We start from the raw sequence: 26851 nt of genomic DNA, 5'->3' as shown, positions 1-26851 counted from the left end.
GGGGGGGGGGGACTGCTCCTTTCCAGCCCATCCCAATTGGCAACTGCCTAGTCACACAGCAGATGCTAATGAAAGGTACAAAATAACATATCTTTTCTTCTGTAAAACCTATTTTTTATACAAAAACACTTTGGCACTGTATGTACTATGCTCAGTGGGGACTGGGGGAGTGCTAAAAATGGGTCTCCTGGTGACAGGTTCCCTTTAAAGGGAACCTGTCACCACATTTTCACATAAAGAGCTTATTTTCACATAAAGGCTTCCTATAGAGCCCTATTAACTAACTGACACCCTTCTTTTAGCTAAAAATTGTTTCCTTCACATCCCCATAAATCAATTTGATCTTAAACTGGCTGTAGCTCCCAGCGTTGTCCGGAATGGTAACACTCATAGCTACAACAAAATAGAATAGGTTAAAAAAATATTTTTTATGTATCAATAAGCTATCTAAGATTTGACACTCTCATTCCGGCGACTGTCTTACTCTGACACACTCTCATTCCGGCGACTGTCTTACTCTGACACACTCTCATTCCGGCGACTGTCTTACTCTGACACACTCTCATTCCGGCGACTGTCTTACTCTGACACACTCTCATTCCGGCGACTGTCTTACTCTGACACACTCTCATTCCGGCGACTGTCTTACTCTGACACACTCTCATTCCGGCGACTGTCTTACTCTGACACACTCTCATTCCGGCGACTGTCTTACTCTGACACACTCTCATTCCGGCGACTGTCTTATATATATCCGTCACAGAGCTATGAAGGGTGTATGAAGAGGGCTCACAGGCTGAGCCCTCTTCATACAGAGATGGGCTTTGCTGCATATTACAGCAAAGACCCATCACTATCACCCGCGGTCGGTGCTTGCACCGTTTGCGGGTGTTAACCTCTTCCCTGCTGCCGGCAAAGTCGCCAGCGGCACTTTAAAGTATGATCAAAATGTCGCATAGTCCTCAAAATGGTAGCAATGAAAACATTGGCTAATTTCGCAAAAAATGACACATCACACAGCTCCGTACACCAAAGTATGAAACAATTATTAGCTTCAGAAGATGGCAATTTTTTTTTCTTTCTCGTACACATTTGTTTAATTTTTTAAAATGCATTAAAACGCAATAAAACCTGTATAAATTTGATATCACTGTGTTCGTACTGGACCAAAGAATAAAGTAGAGGTGTTATTTGGAGCACAATTTGAAAGTCGTAAAAACTGAGCCCACAGGAACGTGCCGCACTTTCCCTTTTTTTTTTCCACATTTGGAATTTATTTTCTGCTTCCCAGTACACAGCATGGAATAATAAATACCGTAATTTTACCACCAAAAACTGGGAAAACCTATTGACTCGAGTATAAGCCGAGGGCGGGAAATGCATTGATCACAGACCCCCCCCCCCCAATATATAGCCAGCCTGCCCCCAGTAGTATACAGCCAACCCAGCCTGCCCCCCAGTAGTATACAGCCGGCCTACCCTGCCCCCCAGTAGTAGTATACAGCCATCCCAGCCTGCCCCCCAGTAGTAGTATACAGCCAGCCCAGCCTGCCCCCCAGTAGTAGTATACAGCCAGCCCAGCCTGCCCCCCAGTAGTAGTATACAGCCAGCCCAGCCTGCCCCCCAGTAGTAGTATACAGCCAGCCCAGCCTGCCCCCCAGTAGTAGTATACAGCCAGCCCAGCCTGCCCCCCAGTAGTAGTATACAGCCAGCCCAGCCTGCCCCCCAGTAGTAGTATACAGCCAGCCCAGCCTGCCCCCCAGTAGTAGTATACAGCCAGCCCAGCCTGCCCCCCAGTAGTAGTATACAGCCAGCCCAGCCTGCCCCCCAGTAGTAGTATACAGCCAGCCCAGCCTGCCCCCCAGTAGTAGTATACAGCCAGTCTGCCCCACAGTAGTAGTATACAGCCAGTCTGCCCCCCAGTAGTAGTATACAGCCAGTCTGCCCCCCAGTAGTAGTATACAGTCAGTCTGCCCCCCAGTAGTAGTATACAGCCAGTCTGCCCCCCAGTAGTAGTAAACAGCCAGTCTGCCCCCCAGTAGTAGTATACAGCCAGCCCAGCCTGCCCCCCAGTAGTAGTATACAGCAAGCCCAGCCTGCCCCCCAGTAGTAGTATACATAGCAAATGCATGTATATGATATATATACACTCACCGGCCACTTTATTAGGTACACCATGCTAGTAACGGGTTGGACCCGCTTTTGCCTTCAGAACTGCCTCAATTCTTCGTGGCATAGATTCAACAAGGTGCTGGAAGCATTCCTCAGAGATTTTGGTCCATATTGACATGATGGCATCACACAGTTGCCGCAGATTTGTCGGCTGCACATCCATGATGCGAATCTCCCGTTCCACCACATCCCAAAGATGCTCTATTGGATTGAGATCTGGTGACTGTGGAGGCCATTTGAGTCCAGTGACCTCATTGTCATGTTCAAGAAACCAGTCTGAAACCAGATGATTCCAGCTTTATGACATGGCGCATTATCCTGCTGAAAGTAACCATCAGATGTTGGGTACATTGTGGTCATAAAGGGATGGACATGGTCATCAACAATACTCAGGTAGGCTGTGGCATTGCAACGATGCTCAATTGGTACCAAGGGGCCTCAAAGAGTGCCAAGAAAATATTCCCCACACCATGACACCACCACCACCAGCCTGAACCGTTGATACAAGGCAGGATGGATCCATGCTTTCATGTTGTTGACGCCAAATTCTGACCCTACCATCCGAATGTCGCAGCAGAAATCGAGACTCATCAGACCAGGCAAAGTTTTTCCAATCTTCTACTGTCCAATTTCGATGAGCTTGTGCAAATTGTAGCCTCAGTTTCCTGTTCTTAGCTGAAAGGAGTGGCACCCTGCTGCTGTAGCCCATCTGCCTCAAAGTTCGACGTACTGTGCGTTCAGAGATGCTCTTCTGCCTACCTTGGTTTTAACGGGTGGCGATTTGAGTCACTGTTGCCTTTCTATCAGATCGAACCAGTCTGCCCATTCTCCTCTGACCTCTGGCATCAACAAGGCATTGCCGCCCACAGCACTGCCGCTCACTGGATGTTTTTTCTTTTTCGGACCATTCTCTGTAAACCCTAGAGATGGTTGTGCGTGAAAATCCCAGTAGATCAGCAGTTTCTGAAATACTCAGACCAGCCCTTCTGGCACCAACAACCATTCCATGTTCAAAGGCACTCAAATCACCTTTCTTCCCCATACTGATGCTCAGTTTGAACTGCAGGAGATTGTCTTGACCATGTCTACATGCCTAAATGCACTGAGTTGCCGCCATGTGATTGATTAAGTGTTAACGAGCAGTTGGGGACTTTAAATGGGACATTTAGCTCTCAACAGAGATAAAAAAAAAAGAAAAGCAGAAAAAAAGTGCATATTACTTAGCTCAAAACTTTTTCACCAAAGATATCACTAGAACCTTTTAGAGGACTGTCAAATCCATAATTTCTGTACACTAGAATGGCGATTTCATTTGGATCTTATACAATGATTTCTTTTTACCATACTGTCTATGCAGCAACATAAGCTTTAAAGGGAACCTGCCACCAGGAGACCCATTTTAGCACTCCCACAGTCCCCACAGAGCATAGCATATACACTGCCAAAGTGTTTTTGTATAAAAAAAAATAGGTTTTACAGAAAAAAAGATATGTTATAATGTACCTTTCATTAGAATCTGCTGTGTGACTAGGCACTCGTCCACTGGGAGTGGCTGGAAAGGAGCAGTTTTCCCTCGCCCCCACCCTTTGGAAACAGCTTCTCCATTTGCCCTTTTCAAATATATGAGTAACTCCTAACACTCGGGATTGGCTGTAGAGGAGCAGGGGGCGTTGCTAAGCCAAGTGATGGGTGTTTCCAAAGGGTGGGGGGAAACTGCTGCTTTCCAGCCACTCCCAGTGGACGAGTGCCTAGTCACACAGCAGATGCTAATGAAAGGTACAATATAACATATTTTTTTCTGTAAAACCAATTTTTAATACAGGGTGGGGATCGTGCCCCACCATACCATAGTAAGCGTGAAATACTGACCAGTTACAACATAGCAAACTACAACGCTTTTACTCATAAACACGGCTACGTTTCCTGCTACGAGAAAGCCACAGGGAAAAGCAAGCGATTGGTTTCCTCTATATACCAATAGGGATATACCTGTCTAAACAGGCAACCCTCCCCCCTCCCATTTACAGCAGTTTTAAAAACCTGTTTTCTCAAAAACAATGGAGTACATCTGTCATGCATCCAGTGGTTATGGCAGGTTCTATTTTAAAGACCTAATCTAGGAAATGTTACCAAAGCAGTTTACATGAGAAACCTGACTGCAACTCGGACATAACTCTATTTACCCTTCCTCCCTTTGCGTTTTTTTCTACTTTTAAAATGGTTTGTACAGTGGACCAGATGTTCATTGCTCTGAAAGGTTGAATTAAGCTTTCTATTCCCTGAGCTGTAGCTCGTCATAATTTCACTAGCCTGGTCAAGAATAGGACTGGCGTAAGCATATAGAAGGTTTTTGAGCTGCTAATTATGTTCTGAACATCTGACCACAAATTTCAAACCATATTCATTTCTGTTTAAGTCCAAGTAAACTGAAATAAGCATCACTGATGTCAATTCTGGAAATCAAATGACATTAATGAGGTTTGGAGATGAGATATATACTGTCTATAAGTTTCTAAAATTAAACGTCTGGATTAATATTACAGTCTACAGAAGCTGGTGTAGTTAACCAACTATTTTAACAATTTGGAACGGATGTTTTTTTTTTGTTTTTTTTTTTAAAAGATTATTGTGTATTTAACCCATTAGAGTGATATTTCCATCATTTTCCATAAATATAGCAATGTTGTCCATTAGAAACAAGATTGTTGTCCTTGCACACAACCAACTCTGTACAGTGGCAGCGGTGGCCACACATGCACTATTGAGCCTTGTCTGACCACCTGGAAGAATGGTGAGCTTTACAGATTCTATCTTGAATTTAAATACTTTACCCATCTGTTTATGAACTTTAACTACAAACATTCATCTGCAGGATAGAAAGGACATTTTTCCAAAGATGTTGCTGGATAGCCTGGGTTGGCTTATTTGAGATTTTAAAAAAAATCAAGGAGGAGGGAAGAATGTAAACTCAATCTTGAAACAATGTTGGATAATTAAGGTAACCTAGAACTTTTTGATGATGAGGATCCATTGGGGGAAGTCTAATGTATTTCCTTCTACTTTAGCTACATTGTTTCTTCGCGGGTAGGAGGGATTAAAGAGAAAGGTTTTACCTTTACCTCACTTTTCATCACCCCAGTGCTATTGTTTCTCTTTGCCGCGGGTGGATTCCTTAGAATCCCTGGAGTTGCAAAAAAAAGATTTTTCTTGGGAGGTGTTTTATCTCTGGGACAACTGTCTTTTTGTCTGTATTCTTGCTGCAAATCTCCTACAGTTTAGCATTGAATTTGCCTGTGAAGAAAAGACTGCAGGAGCTTCAATTTAGATTTGATGTCCACTGACTATTGTATAAGGTCATTCTGGCACCATTAAAAAACGCTCCCTCCTTGGTCAAAAATCTAATACTTTCACCGGACGCGTCTGCCAAGAACCCTATAGCAGATTTTTAATGTGGTAACAATTCTAATATTGCATCTCCAAGAGTGCCTTACTTAAGCTAATTTTCAAGCTCTCCCATCCAGAAATGGATGGTTCTAGCTATAGAGGTAGCTGTTATATTTGTTTTTGAATTATACATGGCAAATTCCCAGGCCATTTTCAATAAGCAGTTGGTCTTCCGATCCATAGGATGCTTGAACTGTGGAGAGTCCGCAAAGGAGAAGATCCTTTTTTCACTACTATAATCACAGGGATGTGCATTTTAGGAGTATTATCCCATAAGGAAGACTCTTCAGTCAAATAAATGTCTATTTTTATCTTAGGAAGAGTGAGAGGTCTTTCTGGGTCTTTCCATTCCTTGATTTCTTTAAATGTTTTCATTTATGGGGAACATCTGCTTACATTAAGAACATCCTGATCTTGGTTCTATTATATCTTCTATATTGAGGGCGTCTGTTTTTAAAAGCAAATCCACGTAATCTTTGGAAAAAGAGTATTCCCCATCTGACTCAGAAGGCATAACCACTCTACATATTTTGGCAGGTGTTTTTTTTAAATTTTGAAATAGAGGTCTGGACTTCAGACTTAATAATTCACCTACAAAAGAAGTTTTTTACTCTTTTTAGAATTTTCTTTAAGCAGTTTTTAAATGTCTGAAAGTAGGATTTAAAGAAAAAAAATCTAAAACATGTTCTAAGTTTTTATCCTTTTCTCACTCTCCTCTCTAGGTAGAAGGAGTTAATTCTAATCAGTATAGAAAGATCCCACTGAGGAAGACCTCCTCCTGATATACCCCTAAGTAGATGGCACTTGCAGGGTGCAGGGAGGGAGAAGATACATGAAAGACCCACAGGCTTCTTTATACTCGCAATACCGGCATCCTACAGCTCTGGCAGATGGCCAACTGCTTCCTTTTCAGCCTGGTTGAAGCACATATCACAGAATAATTTTTTATTTATATAGCGCACACAGATTATTCAGCGCTGCACAGAGCGTGTCAAATCAGTCCCTGTCCCTATGGGGCTCACAATCAAATCAACCTACCAGTATGTTTTGGAGTGTGGGAGGAAACCCACGCAAACACAGAGAGAACATACAAACTATTTGCAGATGTTGAAGTGGGACATTAATGATTGGAAGTGTATGCTGGGACATTGCAGCATGAGAGAACCAACCTCTGCAAACTCAGAGCTATTGTAGGTCAGCAGGCCTTCAATAAACCCCCAAATCCCTGGAAGATAAGGTGCCGAGACTTGACAGAGGTGTGTTCCTATGAAGTTGATACCCTATATGGGCAGCAAGGATGAAGTTAGCATATTTGAACAGGCCTATGGTAAAATATACCAAATATACATTTGAGATGGCTATAAATATGGATCAGTGGTAGCTGGAATCACAGTTCGTGTCATCAGATAAAGGAGTCTTCTCTTTCATATGATAGAAGCATTTTAGGTGCCAGACAGCCTAAGATATTAACATAAGGATACCTGATCTGAGATTCAAACTGTTTACTTTGTGGATGCCATGCCGGTTTTGCAGAACCCAAAACCAGTGTAAATCTCAAAGAGTTATCACACTTTCTCCATCAAGGGGTGTAAATAAAATTTTCAATGGGGACTTTATATTAGTAGGAAAAAAAAAGATTTGAACAATTCATTTTATATTAACATTTTTAAAACTGTGGTCTTAATGCTCAGCACCACAATGGAACAACTGCTGTACTCCAAATTATCTTAAATTAAAATCTCGGAAGTAATGAATTAATGTTGTTTAAAGTCACCAAATTTGGCTCAAAGACTTACGGTACTCTATAACTCCTGACCCTTGGCAAATTTGCTGGTAAAAGATTGAACCATGAATAAATCAGGAATCCTAATAGAGGGAGATTTATGATAGTGGGAGAAGCTGGGTACAACATACTGTAATTCATAGAAAGCTACTTTCACTGTGTAGCAGCCAGTAAGCATTATTTTGTTGAAAACAAGTAGCGTCAAAATACTCATTCTTTTGATAAATTATTTGGCGAATATAGTTTCTCAAAAGGGGGTTACTTTTTGGGGGTGTTCACTGCTCTGGTATCAGTAGTGTCTGATGTAAAACTGTCCTAGTTGCCCATGGAAACCAATCAGAGATCATCGTTAATTTTATAAACAGATGTGGGAGAATAAAAGCTGAGAGAATTGGCTGCCATGGGCAAATAGATCAATTTTCCTCTCCAATAGACTTCAAGAGAAAACCGATATACGTGCAGGTTTTTTATATATATTATTTCATATTGTCAGGACTTGAACCAGCGGACTCCCCTGTCCCAGGCTCAACAGCAGCTCAACAAACTGAGCTATGCAGCTCTCTGGAAAGCTCCAGTGCTGATCCTTGGCCTAGTTGTTGTTCTTACAGTTCCTTTCTCCCTGGTTTTTGCTCCACCCCTTCCTTGATTTACCTTCCTATTTAAACCCAGCCTTGCTTATACTTCCTTGGAAGATTATTGTGCTTCCAGCCTGTAATCTAGCTTGTCTCCTTCTCTACTGCAATTGACATCTCTATTGAGCAATGACCCCCAGCTCCTCCTGACTATGCTACCTGCCTGCTTCTGTACTGCTAAGACTCTCCTGTGTTCCGACCTCTGGCTTCACTGTCTATTATTCCTGCCTGCAATAACCCAAGTAAGTTGCAACACTTAGACTCAAAAACCAGACCCAGATCGTTACACATATATGCCCAAGATAGAAATAACTCTTTAACAGGCCTTGATCCTACTACCTCAGCATCACTTACAGGGTACATGAACATTTCTAAACTGGAAAACCCTTTTATAACATTCTATAAATATATAAAGGAAGAAAATGTAAGCCGCACCGACTACCAGTCTCCTTGAAATTCTCGCTTTATCCACCTCAATGTTCTGGTTGGTTCTTTAAAATTGTGGTCCTTTTTAGACATATACCAAATATCACAGTGTACTGCTTCGCTTCATAACCACAGTGGTATTTATAACAATCACCATGCTAGTTAGATGCTGTTACCTTATCAGCACCAGCTGGATATTGTTTACAAAGCTGCCTAAAAGCGGTAATGATCTTCAATATCAATCCAAAATAAGTGGGCAGTACTGGTGAAAGAAAGGTGCCTATTTGCTTGAATCCATGCCAGATTCTCTTCACACTGAACTGACAACTCATATAGTAACTATTCTGCTGTGTGATACACACAGTCTAGACCTATTATTAGTTTTCCAAAAAGAGGAGCCCATGTAGATTCTGGGATTATACCCAAGAGAAGGGTTAATAAAATCATGCAACTGTCAAAAGCTTTCTAAAAAAAATGAAAAGGAGTATAGGAGCAGATAGTACAAGCTCAGCTTGGGAACCTTGTCATGCCACATAAATGCTCCAAGTGATTTTATCTGCTTGGATTTCTCTGCAGCCTACATTCAGGCCTCCAAAAAGTAATTAGCTCTCGGAGCAAGAACTGACGTATATAAACTGATAATCTAGTGAGGCATCAGATTCTCTGCAACCAATTAGGAGGAATTTATGCATCTTTAACTTGGCATTCTGCCCTGTTTTCTAAAGGGCTGCTCAGGGCATAGTCATGCAGCATTGGCACAAATGTTCTCATTAATGTCACTGGCTACGTAACACTCACAGTTCAATGGCTTTATTCCACATGATGACGTAGCCTGAGAGTGTGAACATCTCCACGTTAACAATGTGAATATTTCCTCTTTCGGTACCCACATAGAGCCATTTGCTCTGGAAAGGCAGGTGGCAAAACGTTATCCTGAAAGAAAAAAAATCACGTTATAAATAACACATCGCAGCAATATAACAGAGGTCATCCTGAAGAAAAAAAAACATTTGTTATAGGATAATAACAGTTAGCCAGCTGTATGACAGAAGAATCTTCCTGCCTAAAAAAGCTTCCTAAGTTTTCAAAATCCCTGATATCCCCTAAAAATGAAATTTATTTGGATTTTTGTTCCACCTTCAACTTTTCTTAAATTTCAGACTAGATACGCTTTTTTAACCCCTTAACGACCAGGCCCTTTTTCATTTTTGCGTTTCCATTTTTCACTGCCCACCTTCAAAAATCTATGACTTTTTATGGTCCCATGTAAAGAGCTCTATGAGAGCTTGTTTTCTGTTTAACAAATTGCACTTCATAGGGATAGTATTAGTACAAGCAATTTTCTGCGTGAAGCATGAGACCAACTGATACAACTTCTTCCTGTATGCAAAAAGCCTAAACCAGGAAATAAGGCTACGTTCACCTCTAGTTTTTATATGCATTGTATTCACTTCAAGAAGCATTGCTCCTAGAGGAGCTTTTCTGTAACACAGGATGCCTTTCAGCAGTTGGCCAAGTGTGAGCATAGGTACATATTAATGAAGTGGTGCTATACTTATATATTCATTTGTGAGTGGCTGCTGCTGAGCTTTATATTTAATAAGAGTGGTTTTGGTGGTGGAGAGGTCCATGCATCAGGAAGTATAGTGTATATATAATCTCTTTAAGGAAGTGACAGTTTTATCATACGATGGCAAAGGTCCCCCCCCCCCCCCCCATCTGATCATAGAATGTCTAATTGGTTTGCTTTACAGAAAGAGGAAGTAAGAGTGTCAGTTTGACATTCACTACATGCTGTTTTTAGAGTTTATGTGTTCAATATTTTTTAAGCAATACAGCTTGCTTGAGAAAGAACATAAAGTTCAAAACGTGTAACAAAGCCAATTCGTCTTAAGCACCTTAAGATAAGTTACTGTGACTTTGGTCAATACTTTTAATAGATTTAAAAGAAAGTTTTTGAAATTTTTAAAGACAAAACTCTGGCTTCCTGTCTTCTGAAATTTATGCAAGTAAGCCTCTAGCACTGCCGGATGTACTTCTGCATAAAAACCTGCAAACATGGTGGCATAGCCACAAAAATGTCAGTCCTATGCCAGAAAACTGATATAATCCTCCCATAGTTCATACCCAGGGCACACTATACTGTAAATGTTGGGTATTTTTAGGGATGCAGTGTTCAGATTTACCAAACAGTGCTGAAGACCCATTGGAAGTAAATTGAAGTCAGCGCCTTGAGAAGTAATCATGAGGTTCTGTAACAGATAGAGTAGAATTGTCATCTATGAGGATACAACCAGGAGATACCACGCCTGCACAAAGGGCAGAAGTACAGCTAAGACTGATTTGAAGGACAGCTGCCATCCGGTCTCTGTAACTATTTCTGTCACCACTACCTGTTGGAGCAGCTCACAATGATCCACCCAATTTGGCCAATTCATACAGTAATCAATGTAAAATCATCTTTTCTTTATTATGTAAATGAGGCTGGCCACATGGAGAGAAAAAGTGATGTCACTCCTGTTACCCCTCCCTTCTGCTCTAAATCTAGATAGATAGATAGATAGATAGATAGTGGAGCTTTATACTCACTGCAGATACATACAGTATTTATGTATGTATAGGTTTATAGCTTATATATAATGTACAACATCTATATGTTGTACCTATGTGTAAAGGATATACGATGCCGTATGTTATTAAACGGAAGATAACAAATAAACTTAAATTTGGATGATATGTTGCAATGCAGATTCACGTAGCAAAGTAATCTTTTTCATCTCTGTTCCTGTTCTGTTACACATTATGGTCGCTGTTTTGGAGCATATACTGAAACCAAGTCAAACATCAGAAGTACTGCAGAAGAGTGAATCTGCAACGATTCAAGAAATATTTACCGGATATACAGCCAGTCCCCTACTTAAGAGCACCCGACTTACAGACGACCCCAGTTACAAACGAACCTCTGGATGTTGATAATTTACTGTAGTTTAGCCCTAAGCTACAATAATCAGCTGTAGGTGTTCTAAAAGATATCTGCAATTAATCTTTATTGTAAATCCTGGTTCTTATGACAACTCAACGTTTTTTTTAAATCCATTTTTCACAGAGACAGAAAAAAAATTTGGCTGTGGCTACAATTATAAAATATACAGTTCCGACTTACATACAAATTCAACTTAAGAACAAACTGCCTGTACTCACGTATAATGCAAGTTTTTCAGCACAAAATTTGTGCAGAAAGACCCAGACTTGGCTTATACTCGATTCTATAAAGGGAACTGTATACTACCAGGGGGCTGGCAGGCTATATACTACCAGGGGGCTGGCAGGCTATATACTACCAGGGGGCTGGCAGGCTATATACTACCAGGGGGCTGGCAGGCTATATACTACCAGGGGGCTGGCAGGCTATATACTACCAGGGGGCTGGCAGGCTATATACTACCAGGGGGCTGGCAGGCTATATACTACCAGGGGGCTGGCAGGCTATATACTACCAGGGGGCTGGCAGGCTATATACTACCAGGGGGCTGGCAGGCTATATACTACCAGGGGGCTGGCAGGCTATATACTACCAGGGGGCTGGCAGGCTATATACTACCAGGGGGCTGGCAGGCTATATACTACCAGGGGGCTGGCAGGCTATATACTACCAGGGGGCTGGCAGGCTATATACTACCAGGGGGCTGGCAGGCTATATACTACCAGGGGGCTGGCAGGCTATATACTACCAGGGGGCTGGCAGGCTATATACTACCAGGGGGCTGGCAGGCTATATACTATAGGGGGCTGTGAGAGTATCCTCCCAAACCCTGGGATTCTGCACTGAGCAGCGGAGGGAGTGGTAGGAGCTAAAACAAAACTGAGTAAAATTGTAAAGTAAGGGGTTAGAATGATATTTATTGTGTTAACAACACTAGGGGATTAAAATGTGAGAATTTTCTTTTGTGGGAAAACCCCTTTAACATCAAACAAGGCTTTCTTTTGATTTTGATATAGCCTTGTGCCTTTCATTTTGGTTAACCATTTCACTACACTGTACTGACGAGATGCAAACCCATTGATGTATACAGTAGGGAGTGTGTTCCTTATGGTTTTTCTATCATCTCACTTCATGTCATTCGACTTTTTGAAAAAGACATGCTTGATGTTAAGGGTGGCGGTAGCCAAGAGGCAAAGGCTATATACTCCAGGGGGCTTGCAGGCTATATACTGGAGGTGGGCTGTGACCAATGCAATTTCCCACCCTCTGCTTATACTCAAGTCAATAGGTTTTCCCAGTTTTTTTGTGTTAAAATTAAGTACCTCGGCTTATATTCGGGTTGGTTTATACAATAATTTAAAGAGGACCTGTCACCTATAAAAAAGGAACTAGGAACTAAAGTAAGCAGCTCATAGTGCTACAACAGATGTAGCAGTGTTACACCGCTACCTTTATCAGCACCTTCCTATAAAGGTAGCAGACACTGCGGTGCTGTACAGTAGAAATACCGGACCAAGCTCACCTATATTCCTATTGTACAGCATGGCAGTTTCTGCTAGCTTTATCAGAGGGTTCCGATAAAGGTAGCGGTGTAACACTGCTACATCTGTTGTAGCACTAGGAACTGCTTACTTTTATTAGGAACTCCTAATCCCTTTTTTATGGGTGAGAGGTCCTCTTTAAACACACGGGAAGGCAGTAAAGTACAATTTTAAATTCAGATTTTTTTTTTTAAGCGAATCGTTTGTTTTCAAAATTTTATCCTTTGCAACTGCGGTGAACGCCAACAGTATAAATCGTTATGAATGAAAAATCTCCTCCACTTTGCTGCTATTGTAAAACAGACTTTTCTGTAATGACCCTTGGACATATTCCTATAAGAAGTAAAAATGGAACAAAAAATGATTACCTTAATGTCTGATTCTGCTTACCAACTAGATCCCATATGTACTGTAGAAATTCTGGCACCTACTTTATGTTACACTGAACGCTGCAGAACACTCCTTCCTTTTGTTCCTTCTGGTCCCATAATCTGTTTTTAAAGTATAACCACACATAATTTGGTTTTTTCTTCACATCTACATCCTGGCTAAATTGTGTCCATTAATTGCTTCATTTATTGCCTTTGACTGTAGCTGGAATGTGAGCAAAAATCTGTTATCACATGCTCTCTCATGTTCTTTTTGGCCCTTTGTATTGTCAGGAAATATGCCCAGGCTGCTGACTATTCCACTAGGGTGAAATGTTCGGAAAAATACAAATGCTGGATTCCTGTTTGTACATTTAAGGATGTACCAAACCAGTATCAACTCCAACTAATAGTTGGAAAGGGGGCGTTTGGGGATTTAGGAATTATACCTTTTACAGACAGGATATATGGGACTAGACTGCACATTTTTGAAAAAAAATCCTCTTAAGGCTTGGCGATGTGCGATTACTTTTCTTTCCCTGTATACCACTAGGCAGTGGTGGGGCCAAACGTAAGCATCTAATAATGCAAAGGAATATCCCTGAGCATATTTCCTTACATCTAGCTTCATTTGTGCAAATGCTGGTAAACCAGACTGAAGGTGAGGTTGTTACTATGAGCTGTGAAACTGAGACAATGGGGCACATTTACTTGCTCTGTCCTGTCGCGATCCAGCGGCGCGTTCTCCATCGAGGATTCAGGTCTTCTGGCGATTCACTAAGGTAGTGCGCCCGATGTCCACCAGGTTACGCTGCTGCGCCGAGGTCCACTGGAGTTCACCATCCTATCTTGGGTGCAGGTAAGAGCGTGTCAAGCTACACTATTTTTTTAAAATTCCATGGCTTTTCCGAATACGTCGGGTTTTCCGACGGCCACGTCTTCTGATTTCCGTTGCATGCATGCCGGCGCGCCACAATCCGATTGCGTGTGCCAAAAACCCGGGGCAACACCTCTGTGTTGTGAGCGGTGAGTGTGTGCTGTATTGTGTGCAGTGAGTGTGTGCTGTATTGTGAGCGGTGAGTGTGTGCAGAGTGTGTGCAGTGTGTGCTGCGGTGAGTGTGTGCTGTGCTGCGAGCGGTGAGTGTGTGCTGTGTTGCGAGCGGTGAGTGTGTGCTGTGTTGCGAGCGGTGAGTGTGTGCTGTGTTGTGAGCGGTGAGTGTGTGCTGTGTTGTGAGCGGTGAGTGTGTGCTGTGTTGTGAGCGGTGAGTGTGTGCTGTGTTGTGAGCGGTGAGTGTGTGCTGTGTTGTGAGCGGTGAGTGTGTGCTGTGTTGTGAGCGGTGAGTGTGTGCTGTGTTGTGAGCGGTGAGTGTGTGCTGTGTTGTGAGCGGTGAGTGTGTGCTGTATTGTGAGCGGTGAGTGTGTGCTGTATTGTGAGCGGTGAGTGTGTGCTGTGTTGTGTGCGGTGAGTGTGTGCTGTGTTGTGTGAGGTGAGTGTGTGCTGTGTTGTGAGCGGTGAGTGTGTGCTGTGTTGTGAGCGGTGAGTGTGTGCTGTGTTGTGAGCGGTGAGTGTGTGCTGTATTGTGAGCGGTGAGTGTGTGCTGTATTGTGAGCGGTGAGTGTGTGCTGTATTGTGAGCGGTGAGTGTGTGCTGTGTTGTGTGCGGTGAGTGTGTGCAGTGTGTGCTGCGGTGAGTGTGTGCTGTGTTCTGAGCGGCGAGCGTGTGCTGTGTTCTGAGCGGCGAGTGTGTGCTGTGTGGTGTATTACTGAAATTTTCATACTCCTCCTCGGGTAAAAATACTCCTCAAAAATGGTGAGAGGAGTATTTTTACCCTTCTGGAAAAATGTTAGTGCGACTTCTGGTTGGGATCGTTCCCTGGCTTGGGGATGGCTACAATACATGCCTCAGTCATAGAGTCTGGCAGTGAACCCGCCTCAAACGCCTCTCCATATAGTTTACAGAGCAGGGGGGCCAGGATGTCCAAGTAGAGAGCCAAGGTATTCAGCAGTCTCCTGAGTAGTCACTGTGTATGTAGAAGAATACAGGGATGCATAGAAGTCTCTGAATGCATCGGCATTAGGGTCAAGTAGCAGTCACTTGGATATCAATAAGTACAGTAGGGGCAGAGTCTACCGTAGCCAAGTGAGCTAGAAATGTCCCGCAGCTGTCCCCATGTTCAAAGTAATTATGCTTGGAAAAGACTAGTGACCGTTTAGTTTTGTCCGTTATGACGGTTGAGTTGATGCACTGCGCATTCTGCCATGCCTGGAGTGTCTGTTCTGAGGGGTCTTTCACATAAGTTAGTTCTGATTGTTAGTTCTGTCAGTGGTGGCAAGGCGTCTTTTAAGATCCTGTATGGCCTGGGACAGATTTTTTCTATGCTTTTGTTTGGAGAACTACCAGTGGTCCAGAACACGGCCCTTTGGGAAGTGGGAGTTGAAGAAAGAAGACCATTGCTGGGAGAAGTATGGAGGATGGGGCAGGATAGTAAGCCAAAATGGGTTGGGCCTCCAGGGGGGCGAGGAGGATGGTCCCTCAGTGTAACGTTATGCACAGCGCAGCATAATCCTACCTCTGCCCCTCTTTGGCTGTATTATGTCGGACTGATTTTATGTGAGACCGCAATAAAGAATACTTCTAATGGGTGAGTGCCGCAAACGTCTTTCTTTGTACTGTTATAAACGCCTGCACCCTTTATGCTGAGCACCACCCTCATGGAAGCTGTTTATATACCACCTCTGAAGACATACATTAACTGCTGGCTTACGAGGAGCTGCGGTAGTGCCCCTGTTGTTTCAAGTTCTTCCGTTTTTTGTCTCTGCAGGCATGTCAGACTTAAAGCCACTGATGCTTCGCTAGGGGATTAGATTTTCCAGGATTAGATAAGGAAAATATTGCCTCTTAGCTACCTTGTAATGCAGCCCTCTTTAAAGGGGTGTTTCCACTAAAACAAGTTTCTTATATGTCCTCAGGATAACAAAATAAGACATTCTCTAATTCACCGTTATTAAAAAAAAATGCAGCATTTCACAGATATAAGTCCAACCTGTCTTTATCATCCCTGCTGTACACAATTTCAGTTTCCCTTACTTCCCTTCCTAACTTCTGACTTGGGTCGGGTGGCCACTATCCTGGATTACATCATGCTGCTGAGATTACTGTTTATCTCTGCTTGTAGCCATGCCCCCTGCACGGATCTCACACTGCTGCACACTGAGACACATACACTTCCTGGCAGGAGATCGTGTGAAGAGAGGTGCTGCAAACAACAAGCTACAAGGATATAAGTAACCTGGGGGAAGGGGGAGGCAGGAACATTTCTGTGAGATGTAGCAGAGCTCACAGTGTAACAGTGTAATTGTCTATCAGCCTCTGTGTCTTTCTATGTGTCAGTGTGTTAGCACAATGTCAAAAGCCAGATGAAAGTGCATATACACCTGTACCCTGATAATCTAACCACATTGTCACCACATAGATGGATAATACAATAAAAATCCATCATCTATAAAGTAATGTGTCTGCTTAGAGAGTATCCTCCCATACCCTGGGATTCTGCACTGAGCAGGGTGGGATAGGAGCTAAAACAGAAATAAAACTGCGTAAAATTGTAAAGAAAGGGGTTAAAATGATATTTATTGTGTTAACATCACTAAGGGATTGAAATGTGAGAATTTTCTTTTGTGGGAAAACCCCTTTAACATCAAACAAGGCTTTCTTTTGATTTTGATATAGCCTTGTGCCTTTCATTTTGGTTAACCATTTCACTACACTGTACTGACAAGATGCAAACACATTGATGGATACAGTAGGGAGTCTGTTCCTTATGGTTTTTCTATCATCTTGCTTCATGTCATTAGGCTTTTTGAAAAAGTCATGCTTGATGTTAAGGGTGGTGTTAGCCAAGAGGCAAAATTTTCCTTACCCCGTCCTGGAAAACTTATATGCATCTGTCATTTAATTTAATCTTTATTTAATGTACTGTAATGTACGTGTCATTATTTTGCGACAAATTGTAATTTGATACATTTTTAACTGATTTATGGAAAAAAAATTGGAAAGAAAATTTCCAAACAAAACTTAGAATTTTCGAATTTGGATGGCAAGACAAAAATTACCTCATCTCTGCATAACTTTGGCGTGAACGTTAATGCAATAGCATCAAAAATGGATTGTGGATGAGTTTTTGACTGGGTCCTCATCAAATGAACTTATTTCACAAAAAAGGCCTATATGGCCTCACAAAAGACCCATTGGTCAAGGGTTAGGGAGGTCCTATGTATTCCCCATTAAAACATAAATCTTTATTTCAATTAATTAATATTGTGTTTCTTGACACTAGCAGTTAATTTAAAAATCTACAGTCAGAAGGGGTTGATATTTCTCGGTATCGTTGTAGACTAAATGGCGGCGATAGTCTTCTGTATTTTTTATTTTATATTTGTAGAGGTGGCTACTCAAGGCTGGTAGCCCCTATACTTTCGTCTACCCAAAGTGTGATAAGGAATTTTTTCGTTCTAATTTAGTTTCATAGGACCTGTGGATGGGTCACCTAGGATCGGTGTAGCTCCAGAGGAGTGGGGTGGACTGTATAATGTTCGTACATTTATTATTATGCTATGCTTGCAAACGCTAGGTGTCCCACTCGGGCTCTAACTCTAATCGTCCATAGTCCATCAGACTTGCATTGTTGCAACAATGTTACTAGACACTGATGTCCTTCATTGGTAATCTATTTGATTCAGTCCCTATATCCACTCATCCATACAGCCACTCTACATCCATTTAATGTCTACTATATACACATTCACTCTTTGGTACTGCCGCTAATCTTCTAACTCCAATTCAAACCCTCTGTTCTGCTAAATAAAACCTAACTAAACACTACAGCCCCCCCGACATGTTTCGCCACATCCGTGGCGTCCTCAGGGGTGCCGGGGCTAAGTGTGCGATCTCTCAGTCCATCACTACTATTTAAAAACTATGTTTGTGACGTGGTGAGTGACGTCTTCCGCTAGAGAGTGCATATCTGATTGGGTCCTAGTATTCGTGGCCCATTGGTTTACGTTCCTCTCAATCAAAGACCGCGCATGCGGGAAAACTTACATCTGAGAGGATACCGAAACGGCAAGGAATCATCTCGCATACGCTCATATTCGCGCATGCGCCCTGACTCGAAGTATTTCCCCATTATAGCTAGGCTGATCCCATCATGCACGCATGCGCGTGGACTCAGAGCGATTCCCATCGACTCGAACATACGGGTGGCACTCCCACCATTCCTGCCCCACTCCAGGTAACAAAATCTAGTAAGTATTCTCATTATATGCTTTAATATGTCGCTCACCCATCTCTATGAATACTGTAGTTGGACTGTAGTAGATACAAAATCGTGTCAATCTGTCATTATTACGATTATTTAGCATAGTATAGCAAGTGTATATTTTTGACAATCACTCAAGAACCTCTATTCAATTATTAGAAATATTTTTACAAGTAAAGGATACTACAGGAAGGCGGCATAAGTAAAGCCTTCATTTAGTCCCTTTGGGCTAAGGCACTCAAGTCTCTCTAACGCGCTTCAAGTTGTAATAGTTTTTTATCTGTGTTCCCCTTACGGGGTCCTGGTTTTATTTGGTCTATGGCCCAAAATCTTAGTTGCTCCATCTGACCTTCGTGGCACACTTTGACATGTTTTGCCAACGAAGTTTCCTTGTCAGTACGTATTGTGCTCAGATGGGAGGATATCCGTCTCCTAAGCTCTTGAGTCGTTTTCCCAACATATATTTTGGGGCACGAACATTGGGCGATATAGATAACACAGGTACTCCGACAGTTGAAGAATTTTTGAATGGAGAATGTTCTTCCATTTACTTCAAACTTTTTTGTTCGTATCATGTATCTGCAGAAGCTACAATCCCCACATGGGTATAAGCCCAAGACTGGGGTAGATAGCCAGGTCTTTTTTTCTAGAGGTTTTACTTGAAAGTGGCTATGTACCAATCTCTCTCGTATGTTTCTGCCACGTCTGAAAGTGATGGATGGTTTATTTCCTATAACTCCAGCTAACTCACCATCTGTCTGGAGTAACGGCCAGAATTTATTAAGAATCGTCTTTATGTCCTCAGCATAGGCATCATAGGTGCCAATGCACCTTACAATTTTTTTTGTCCTGTTTCTCATCATTGCTGATCCCTCTGTTAATAAGGGCTTCTCTGTCGGTCATCTTAGCTCGTTTATATGCCCGTTTCAGAACCCTTTTTGGATAGCCTCTATCCTTGAACCGATTTTGTAGGATCTTGCATTCTTTTTCAAAGGCGTTTTCGTCCGAACAATTCCTCCTCGCTCTTAGGTATTGCCCAATTGGGATACCTTGTCTTAGTGTTTTTGGGTGCCAACTCTCCCATTTGAGTAGGCTATTCGTGGAAGTGGTTTTTCGGAAAACAGTGGACCCTACCACCCCTTTAGTGTCAATATATAATGTAAGGTCCAGAAAATTAATTGTGACCGGGTGAATCTCTGGAGTAAATTTCATGCCTATTAGATTGTGATTAAGGGTCTTGACAAACTCATCGAAGACGTCCTCACCCCCATGCCAGAGGATGAGGACATCGCCAATATATCTGCCCCAGAAAAGAATGTGGTCTGTGAAATGAGTCAAAGTGTCGTTGAAAACTTGTGTGGCTTCCCACTACCCTAAAAATAGATTAGCTAAGGTAGGTGCACAGATAGTGCCCATGGCGGTGCCCTTCACCTGTTGGTAAAAGGCACCGCCAAACAAAAAATAGTTGTGTTTCAACAGAAAATCAAGCAGAATAAGAATAAAAGAATTGTGGTCCCTGAATTGTGATCCCTTGGTGTCTAAGAAACTTTTTACCGCAAGGAGTCCCAACTCATGTCTGATGTTGGAGTAAAGACCCTCGACATCCAAACTAGCTAGATGGGTGCCGGGGGGGGGGACTGTAATGTCTTGTAGCTTAGTAATTAGATCTTTTGTGTCCCTGATGTATGAAGGTAACGAAATGACAAATGGTCTCAAAACCAAGTCAACGTATTCACTGATCCCCTGTGTCAGGTTCTCTGTTCCTGACACTATAGGTCTTCCTGGGATGGGAGTGCTTTTCTTATGCACCTTGGGGAGAGCATAGAATGTAGATATCATAGGTTTTTTATTTAACATGTATTTATATTCATCTTTTGTTATAAGATTGTTTTCTAGAGCTTTGTCTAGAACTTCTTTGAGCTCCCTCAGAAAAGCCTCCGTAGGGTCACCTGGTAATTTTATATATGTCTCTCTATCATCCAGTAAACACTTTACCATCGCTATATATTGTTCGTTGTCTAAAAGGACGATATTACCGCCTTTGTCTGACGGTTTCAGAACTAGGCTTCTATTTTGTTCAAGTTTTTCAAGTGCCTTTTTCTCCTGACATTCTAAGTTAGATGCTACTCTGGTCATTTTTGGTTTAATTTTTTTAATTTCTTGTGTGACCATTTGAACAAAAGTGTTGATATTTGGATATTGTGAGAAGGGAGGTGTGGCTTTTGATTTTGGTTTAAGATAAGTAAGTGGTGGATTTATTCCTTGTGGAGTAACGGAATTCTCTTGTTCCAGATCTATTAGTATTTGTACCACTCTCTCATCTCTTAGGGTAGCTATTCCTACATCGTCTTTTAGAGGTTGTTTGTGTAAGGCCAACTTTCTCGCAAAAAGATTCACATCTTTTATCCAGAGGAAACTGTCGAACAATGGAGTGGGAGTAAATGACAGTCCTTTTCTTAGGAGTCTAAGTTCATTTACATCTAATTCGTATGATGAGAGATTAATCACTAGTTTATCCTCCTCATTCCTAGCCTTGAGCTCCTCCAAATTCATCTGACTTTCTTTTCTTGTTATTTTCCATTGTAGCCCCATTTTTCCCGGTCTCTGAGTTGTATATTCGGGACCGGTTGGGCTAAAAAAGAGGAGGAAGAAGAAGAGAAAGAAGAAAGCTGGGTTTTTGGTATTGCCCCTGCGCTTGGTACGCCTTGTATACCTCCATTCTGTGTCATTAGATGTTGATTCATCATATTTGTAATTGACGGAGTGCTTGTTATAGCTGAAAAAGGTGTTGCTATAACATGTGGTGTATCCATAGTTGTATGAGGGGTAGTCGTCCCCACTGTCGGGGCTGAGACAGTCATATTCAATGGTGGTAATGGCGAGGAATATGAGATATGTCCACCTGACAAATCCGTGGGTGGGGGTCTCTGAGCTTGCCATTTTTCAGGGTTACGGTTATTATAGCTCCTTTTATTCTGTTGACCACCCTTATGTTTGCTAAATTTCCTTTTAGCGCTATAACCCTCGCGTGTTCTATCTATCTGTCTATCCTCAGATGAGGAAATATCAGATTCGGAAATGTCAGTGTGTATTCCTGATCGATTATTATGTTGTAATGTTTTCCTCTGATATATCTGTCCTGTCTCAAAGTCCCCACAGTCACGTATAAATTTACGGTGTTTTCTTTCTTTTATATCATTTGTTAGTAGACTTACATTTTTTTGTAGTTTACTTTCTAGATTTGGAAAGTCAGGATTTTTATTAAAGCTCTGGATTTCTTTGATTTCCCTATCAAGTTTCTTTCCTATACGGATCAAAAAGTTTTTTTCATACTCATGCAGATATTGGATCAGCCTCAATGAGCTCTCTGTCAGGAGCTGCTGCCAACCTTTCATAAATTCCCCGTCCTCTTGATGGGAGTTGGGGAACAAATTGATACGTAAGCCTCTGTAGACTAAGTTGTTTTTGAGATAGGTATCAAAACTCGCTACCTCCCAGGTAGACTTAACATATTGTCGATATGTTTTTTGTAAATTACGGAAAGCTGTATTTAAATCAGTTTGACTTAATGGTAGGCTTTCCCTTCAGAACACCTGTGAGATTTCGCCTGAGATGTTATCATAGGTGATTTTTTGAGATAGGAAATTTGCCATGCTCAACAATGGAGCTTAATCCCAGATAAAAAAGTTTTTAGAAGACTTGAAAAATATTTCTAATAATTGAATAGAGGTTCTTGAGTGATTGTCAAAAATATACACTTACTATACTATGCTAAATAATCGTAATAATGACAGATTGACACGATTTTGTATCTACTACAGTCCAACTACAGTATTCATAGAGATGGGTGAGCGACATATTAAAGCATATAATGAGAATACTTACTAGATTTTGTTACCTGGAGTGGGGCAGGAATGGTGGGAGTGCCACCCGTATGTTCGAGTCGATGGGAATCGCTCTGAGTCCACGCGCATGCGTGCATGATGGGATCAGCCTAGCTATAATGGGGAAATACTTCGAGTCAGGGCGCATGCGCGAATATGAGCGTATGCGAGATGATTCCTTGCCGTTTCGGTATCCTCTCAGATGTAAGTTTTCCCGCATGCGCGGTCTTTGATTGAGAGGAACGTAAACCAATGGGCCACGAATACTAGGACCCAATCAGATATGCACTCTCTAGCGGAAGACGTCACTCACCACGTCACAAACATAGTTTTTAAATAGTAGTGATGGACTGAGAGATCGCACACTTAGCCCCGGCACCCCTGAGGACGCCACGGATGTGGCGAAACATGTCGGGGGGGCTGTAGTGTTTAGTTAGGTTTTATTTAGCAGAACAGAGGGTTTGAATTGGAGTTAGAAGATTAGCGGCAGTACCAAAGAGTGAATGTGTATATAGTAGACATTAAATGGATGTAGAGTGGCTGTATGGATGAGTGGATATAGGGACTGAATCAAATAGATTACCAATGAAGGACATCAGTGTCTAGTAACATTGTTGCAACAATGCAAGTCTGATGGACTATGGACGATTAGAGTTAGAGCCCGAGTGGGACACCTAGCGTTTGCAAGCATAGCATAATAATAAATGTACGAACATTATACAGTCCACCCCACTCCTCTGGAGCTACACCGATCCTAGGTGACCCATCCACAGGTCCTATGAAACTAAATTAGAACGAAAAAATTCCTTATCACACTTTGGGTAGACGAAAGTATAGGGGCTACCAGCCTTGAGTAGCCACCTCTACAAATATAAAATAAAAAATACAGAAGACTATCGCCGCCATTTAGTCTACAACGATACCGAGAAATATCAACCCCTTCTGACTGTAGATTTTTAAATTAACTGCTAGTGTCAAGAAACACAATATTAATTAATTGAAATAAAGATTTATGTTTTAATGGGGAATACATAGTACCTCCCTAACCCTTGACCAATGGGTCTTTTGTGAGGCCATATAGGCCTTTTTTGTGAAAAACGTTAATGTAATGCATAAGTCATTAATTCTCCAATTAAAAAAAAAGTTTTAAATATCCGATCAGGTAATTCAAAATTAATAAAAGGGGATACTTCCGAACTCTGTCAAAATCACTGATTTACAAAAAATGTGAACCTGTGTAATTCTGTAAAATCTACAGGGTGCTGTAAGGAATATACATGAAAATTTTCATATATTAAGAAAGAAATGCCTGGCTGTAGAACAGCACTTTCCCAACAGCTGTGGAACTCCAGATATGCACTTTCCCTGCCCCGAAGTCGCCTTCTCTTTGCAGCTGTACCCTGCTCTTAAGCCAACAGAACCAGGTACTGTTTCATAAATAGGAGAGTACAGTGTGTGCGGATATTATATATAGAAAAAAGGGAGCCCTACAGAGCACTCCAGCTTGAGAAAGGCTATTTTTGTTATTCGAGGACTTACTCTGTGCTAGCACCCATGGTTATTATTTTTCTAGCAGTGCTGTTAAAATTATTTTTACAAATATACAGGCGGTCCCCTACTTAAGAACACCCGACTTATAGACGACCCCTAGTTACAAACGGACCTCTGGTAATTTTCTGTACTTTAGCCCTAGGCTACAATAAACAGCTGTAACACATCACAGGTGTCTGTAATGAAGCTTTATTTTTAATCCTGGTTCTGATGACAACCCAACATTTTTAAAATCTAATTGTCCCAAAAACCAAAAAAATTTGTCTGGAGTTACAATGATAAAGTATATGGTTCCGACTTACATACAAAATCAAACGTACAGACCCTATCTTGTACGTAACCCGGGAACTGTCTGTATATGTTTTCTACCGCATTTCCTCACAATACAAAAGGTGGTTGGATGGGTGTTGGGGACATAAACAAGGAGCCAAAATACAACATGGACATTATAGGTGTGTTTAGAGTGGGGGCTAGGGGGTATAATGTTCCCTTTTTGAAGCCCCCTTCTTGAAAAGAACAGAAATAAGGGTGTACACAAAAAAAGAGCACAATCGTGTAGGGCTATATAAACGAGAGCACTACAAAGGGAGGCTACAGAAAAAGGGGCACTATAAAAGTGTGGGGTTACAGAAATGGGACATGATAAAGGCAGGCTACATAAAAGGGGGCAACTGTAGGAAAGGGGGTCTTTTGTGGGTTGGGGTTAGGTATGAAGGCGCAATGGTAATATAGTTACCTGACCTGGAAAAAGATTTTTGGGTGCAGCTGGTCCCTGGCTACAAAAAGCTTGGTGGCCACTGCTGTAAACAACACAGCCACTTTTTTGCATTGCATTGTTTACGGGTTGTGGGATGCAAACATTTTGACAACACACAGTAGTTCTCTCAGGCTAGGCTCAAAAAGCCAGGTTCTCTCCCTGCCCTGTAACAAATGCAATTTTTACTCTCTACATACTATCAGCTACCCCTGTAGCTTCTCCCAAACATATATGTTGCTAAATTTCTGTTTGTCATCACATTTGTAATTTTAGAGCCTTACATGTCGTCTTGAGAAGGAAACTTATTAAAAATGTTAGCAAATATCTTCTCCATTCGGAAACCTACAATTTCAGAAAATATTTCCAGACAATGGTAATCGCTCCAACATTTGAAATTGCTTAACATAAAACTCTGCCTTCCTGTTTGCCTTTATAGATGATGGACTTTTAATGGGGTCTTTATAATGTATAAGCTAATGAAAGCTTTAGACTTTATCAAACTGTGTATTTATATAACAAGTATCACTCATTGCCCACTGAGGACTAGAAAAGCTAAATAATTATATACTAGCAAATGTTAATATTGCACCAGTAAATTTAGTATCAGCTAGATTCCATTATAAGAAGTAGCAGAATTTTCCATATGATGCCCAAAGCACAAATATAAGTCACCAAAAATTTTGTTCTATAATAAAGAAGTACTAAATTATTATGTACCTGCTAATTAACAAATCATACCAATTCTTGAGTTTACACATTAATAATCCAAACTTCTAAAGGGACATGTCACCTTTAGTTGTGCTCCTTTATGGTGTTGGTCTAATTTTTATCTCTCTATAGCACTTATGAAGATATAGTTAAAGGAAATCTACCTCCAGGATTAAGGATTTTAGACCAAAAACACTGAAATACTGGTGTGTGCTCCCTCTAGCAGAATCCACTATTCTATTAGCTTCTTATGCTATTGTTTTAAGAGAAAAGGAGTTAAAATTAGGCAAATAAGCCTGAGAGTCTCCAGGCTCCATTATCGTCACCTATGGAGCTTAGAGCCCCTCAGACTCATTTGCATAGTTTTAAAAGCCCTTTTGTTAAAACAGGGCAAAAGAAACTAAAAGAAAAGTGGATCCTGATAGAGGGAGCACATACCAGTATGTCAGTGTGCATGGTTTACCATCTTTGATCCTTGTGGTAAATGTCCTCTAAACCCATTTCGATTCTTTAACCTATAAAAATCTATGTGTCACTCATTAAATGTCATTGAACTACCTGTATGATGGAAACTACTACACATACTCTCCATGGAGAAAAAGCTTAAAAAGTTGAAAAATTCTGGAATCCAAAGAAACCCAAAAAAAGAACGGATTCAAAAAGTATATAGGAAAATTATATACCGTAACATTTATTTACACAAACAATATCAATTATGTGTTGTAAGTCGACATTGATTTTAAATTCTGTTGTCTGATAAACCTAAAAATGGCTGAAGAGCCCACTGTGGTAATCACTAGGTAAGGTGGGTCATTGCTGCAGCTATTAATTGGCATGGTCGGCATCTCAGGACATTTCTTGGATGTTAAGAAATCGCTTAGTCCTTACTGCCTGCAGTACAACAAGCACTAAACTACAATGAGCAATTTCTATGGCATATTTTTAATTGCTTGAAAATCCCTTAAATGAGTGAATACAATGGATACTACAGCAGACAGCCCCTAAAGTATAATTCTGGCACTACAATTCATCATTAGGCCATTTGCACTATTTCACAATGATAAAGCAATTATGTAATGATCTATTCTAAAGTTAATATATAAAATCACAGTCATGGTCTACTTTTGTATTTCCTAGGCTAATTCCCAGTGGTTTATGAGGATTGTTCTAATTTACAGCCTGGTCAGGCTTCAGCTTAATCCTAGTCAATGTGTGCAGGGTGATCCCAGAATAGAGCTCGCATGTACAGCTCTATTACTTTGTCTCTGGCAATTTCCACACTGT

At 41.4% G+C, this 26851-nt stretch overlaps 1 protein-coding gene across 4 annotated transcripts in view; it reads right to left on the bottom strand.

Annotated features, from left to right (window-relative positions):
- STXBP5 (syntaxin binding protein 5) overlaps positions 1-26851 on the bottom strand; it is a 468111-nt gene that overhangs the window by 299326 nt on the left and 141934 nt on the right. For all 4 annotated transcript variants that reach the window (XM_072140931.1, XM_072140932.1, XM_072140933.1 and 1 more), the window contains one exon: positions 9256-9390. In XM_072140931.1, coding sequence (XP_071997032.1) covers positions 9256-9390 — 135 coding nt within the window. The remainder of the gene's footprint in view (positions 1-9255; positions 9391-26851) is intronic.

This window comes from Engystomops pustulosus, chromosome 3 (genome assembly GCF_040894005.1).
Source record: "Engystomops pustulosus chromosome 3, aEngPut4.maternal, whole genome shotgun sequence".
Lineage (NCBI taxonomy): Eukaryota > Metazoa > Chordata > Amphibia > Anura > Leptodactylidae > Engystomops > Engystomops pustulosus.
Note: the sequence above shows the minus strand (reverse complement) of the source record. Positions and strands in the feature narration are given on the sequence as shown.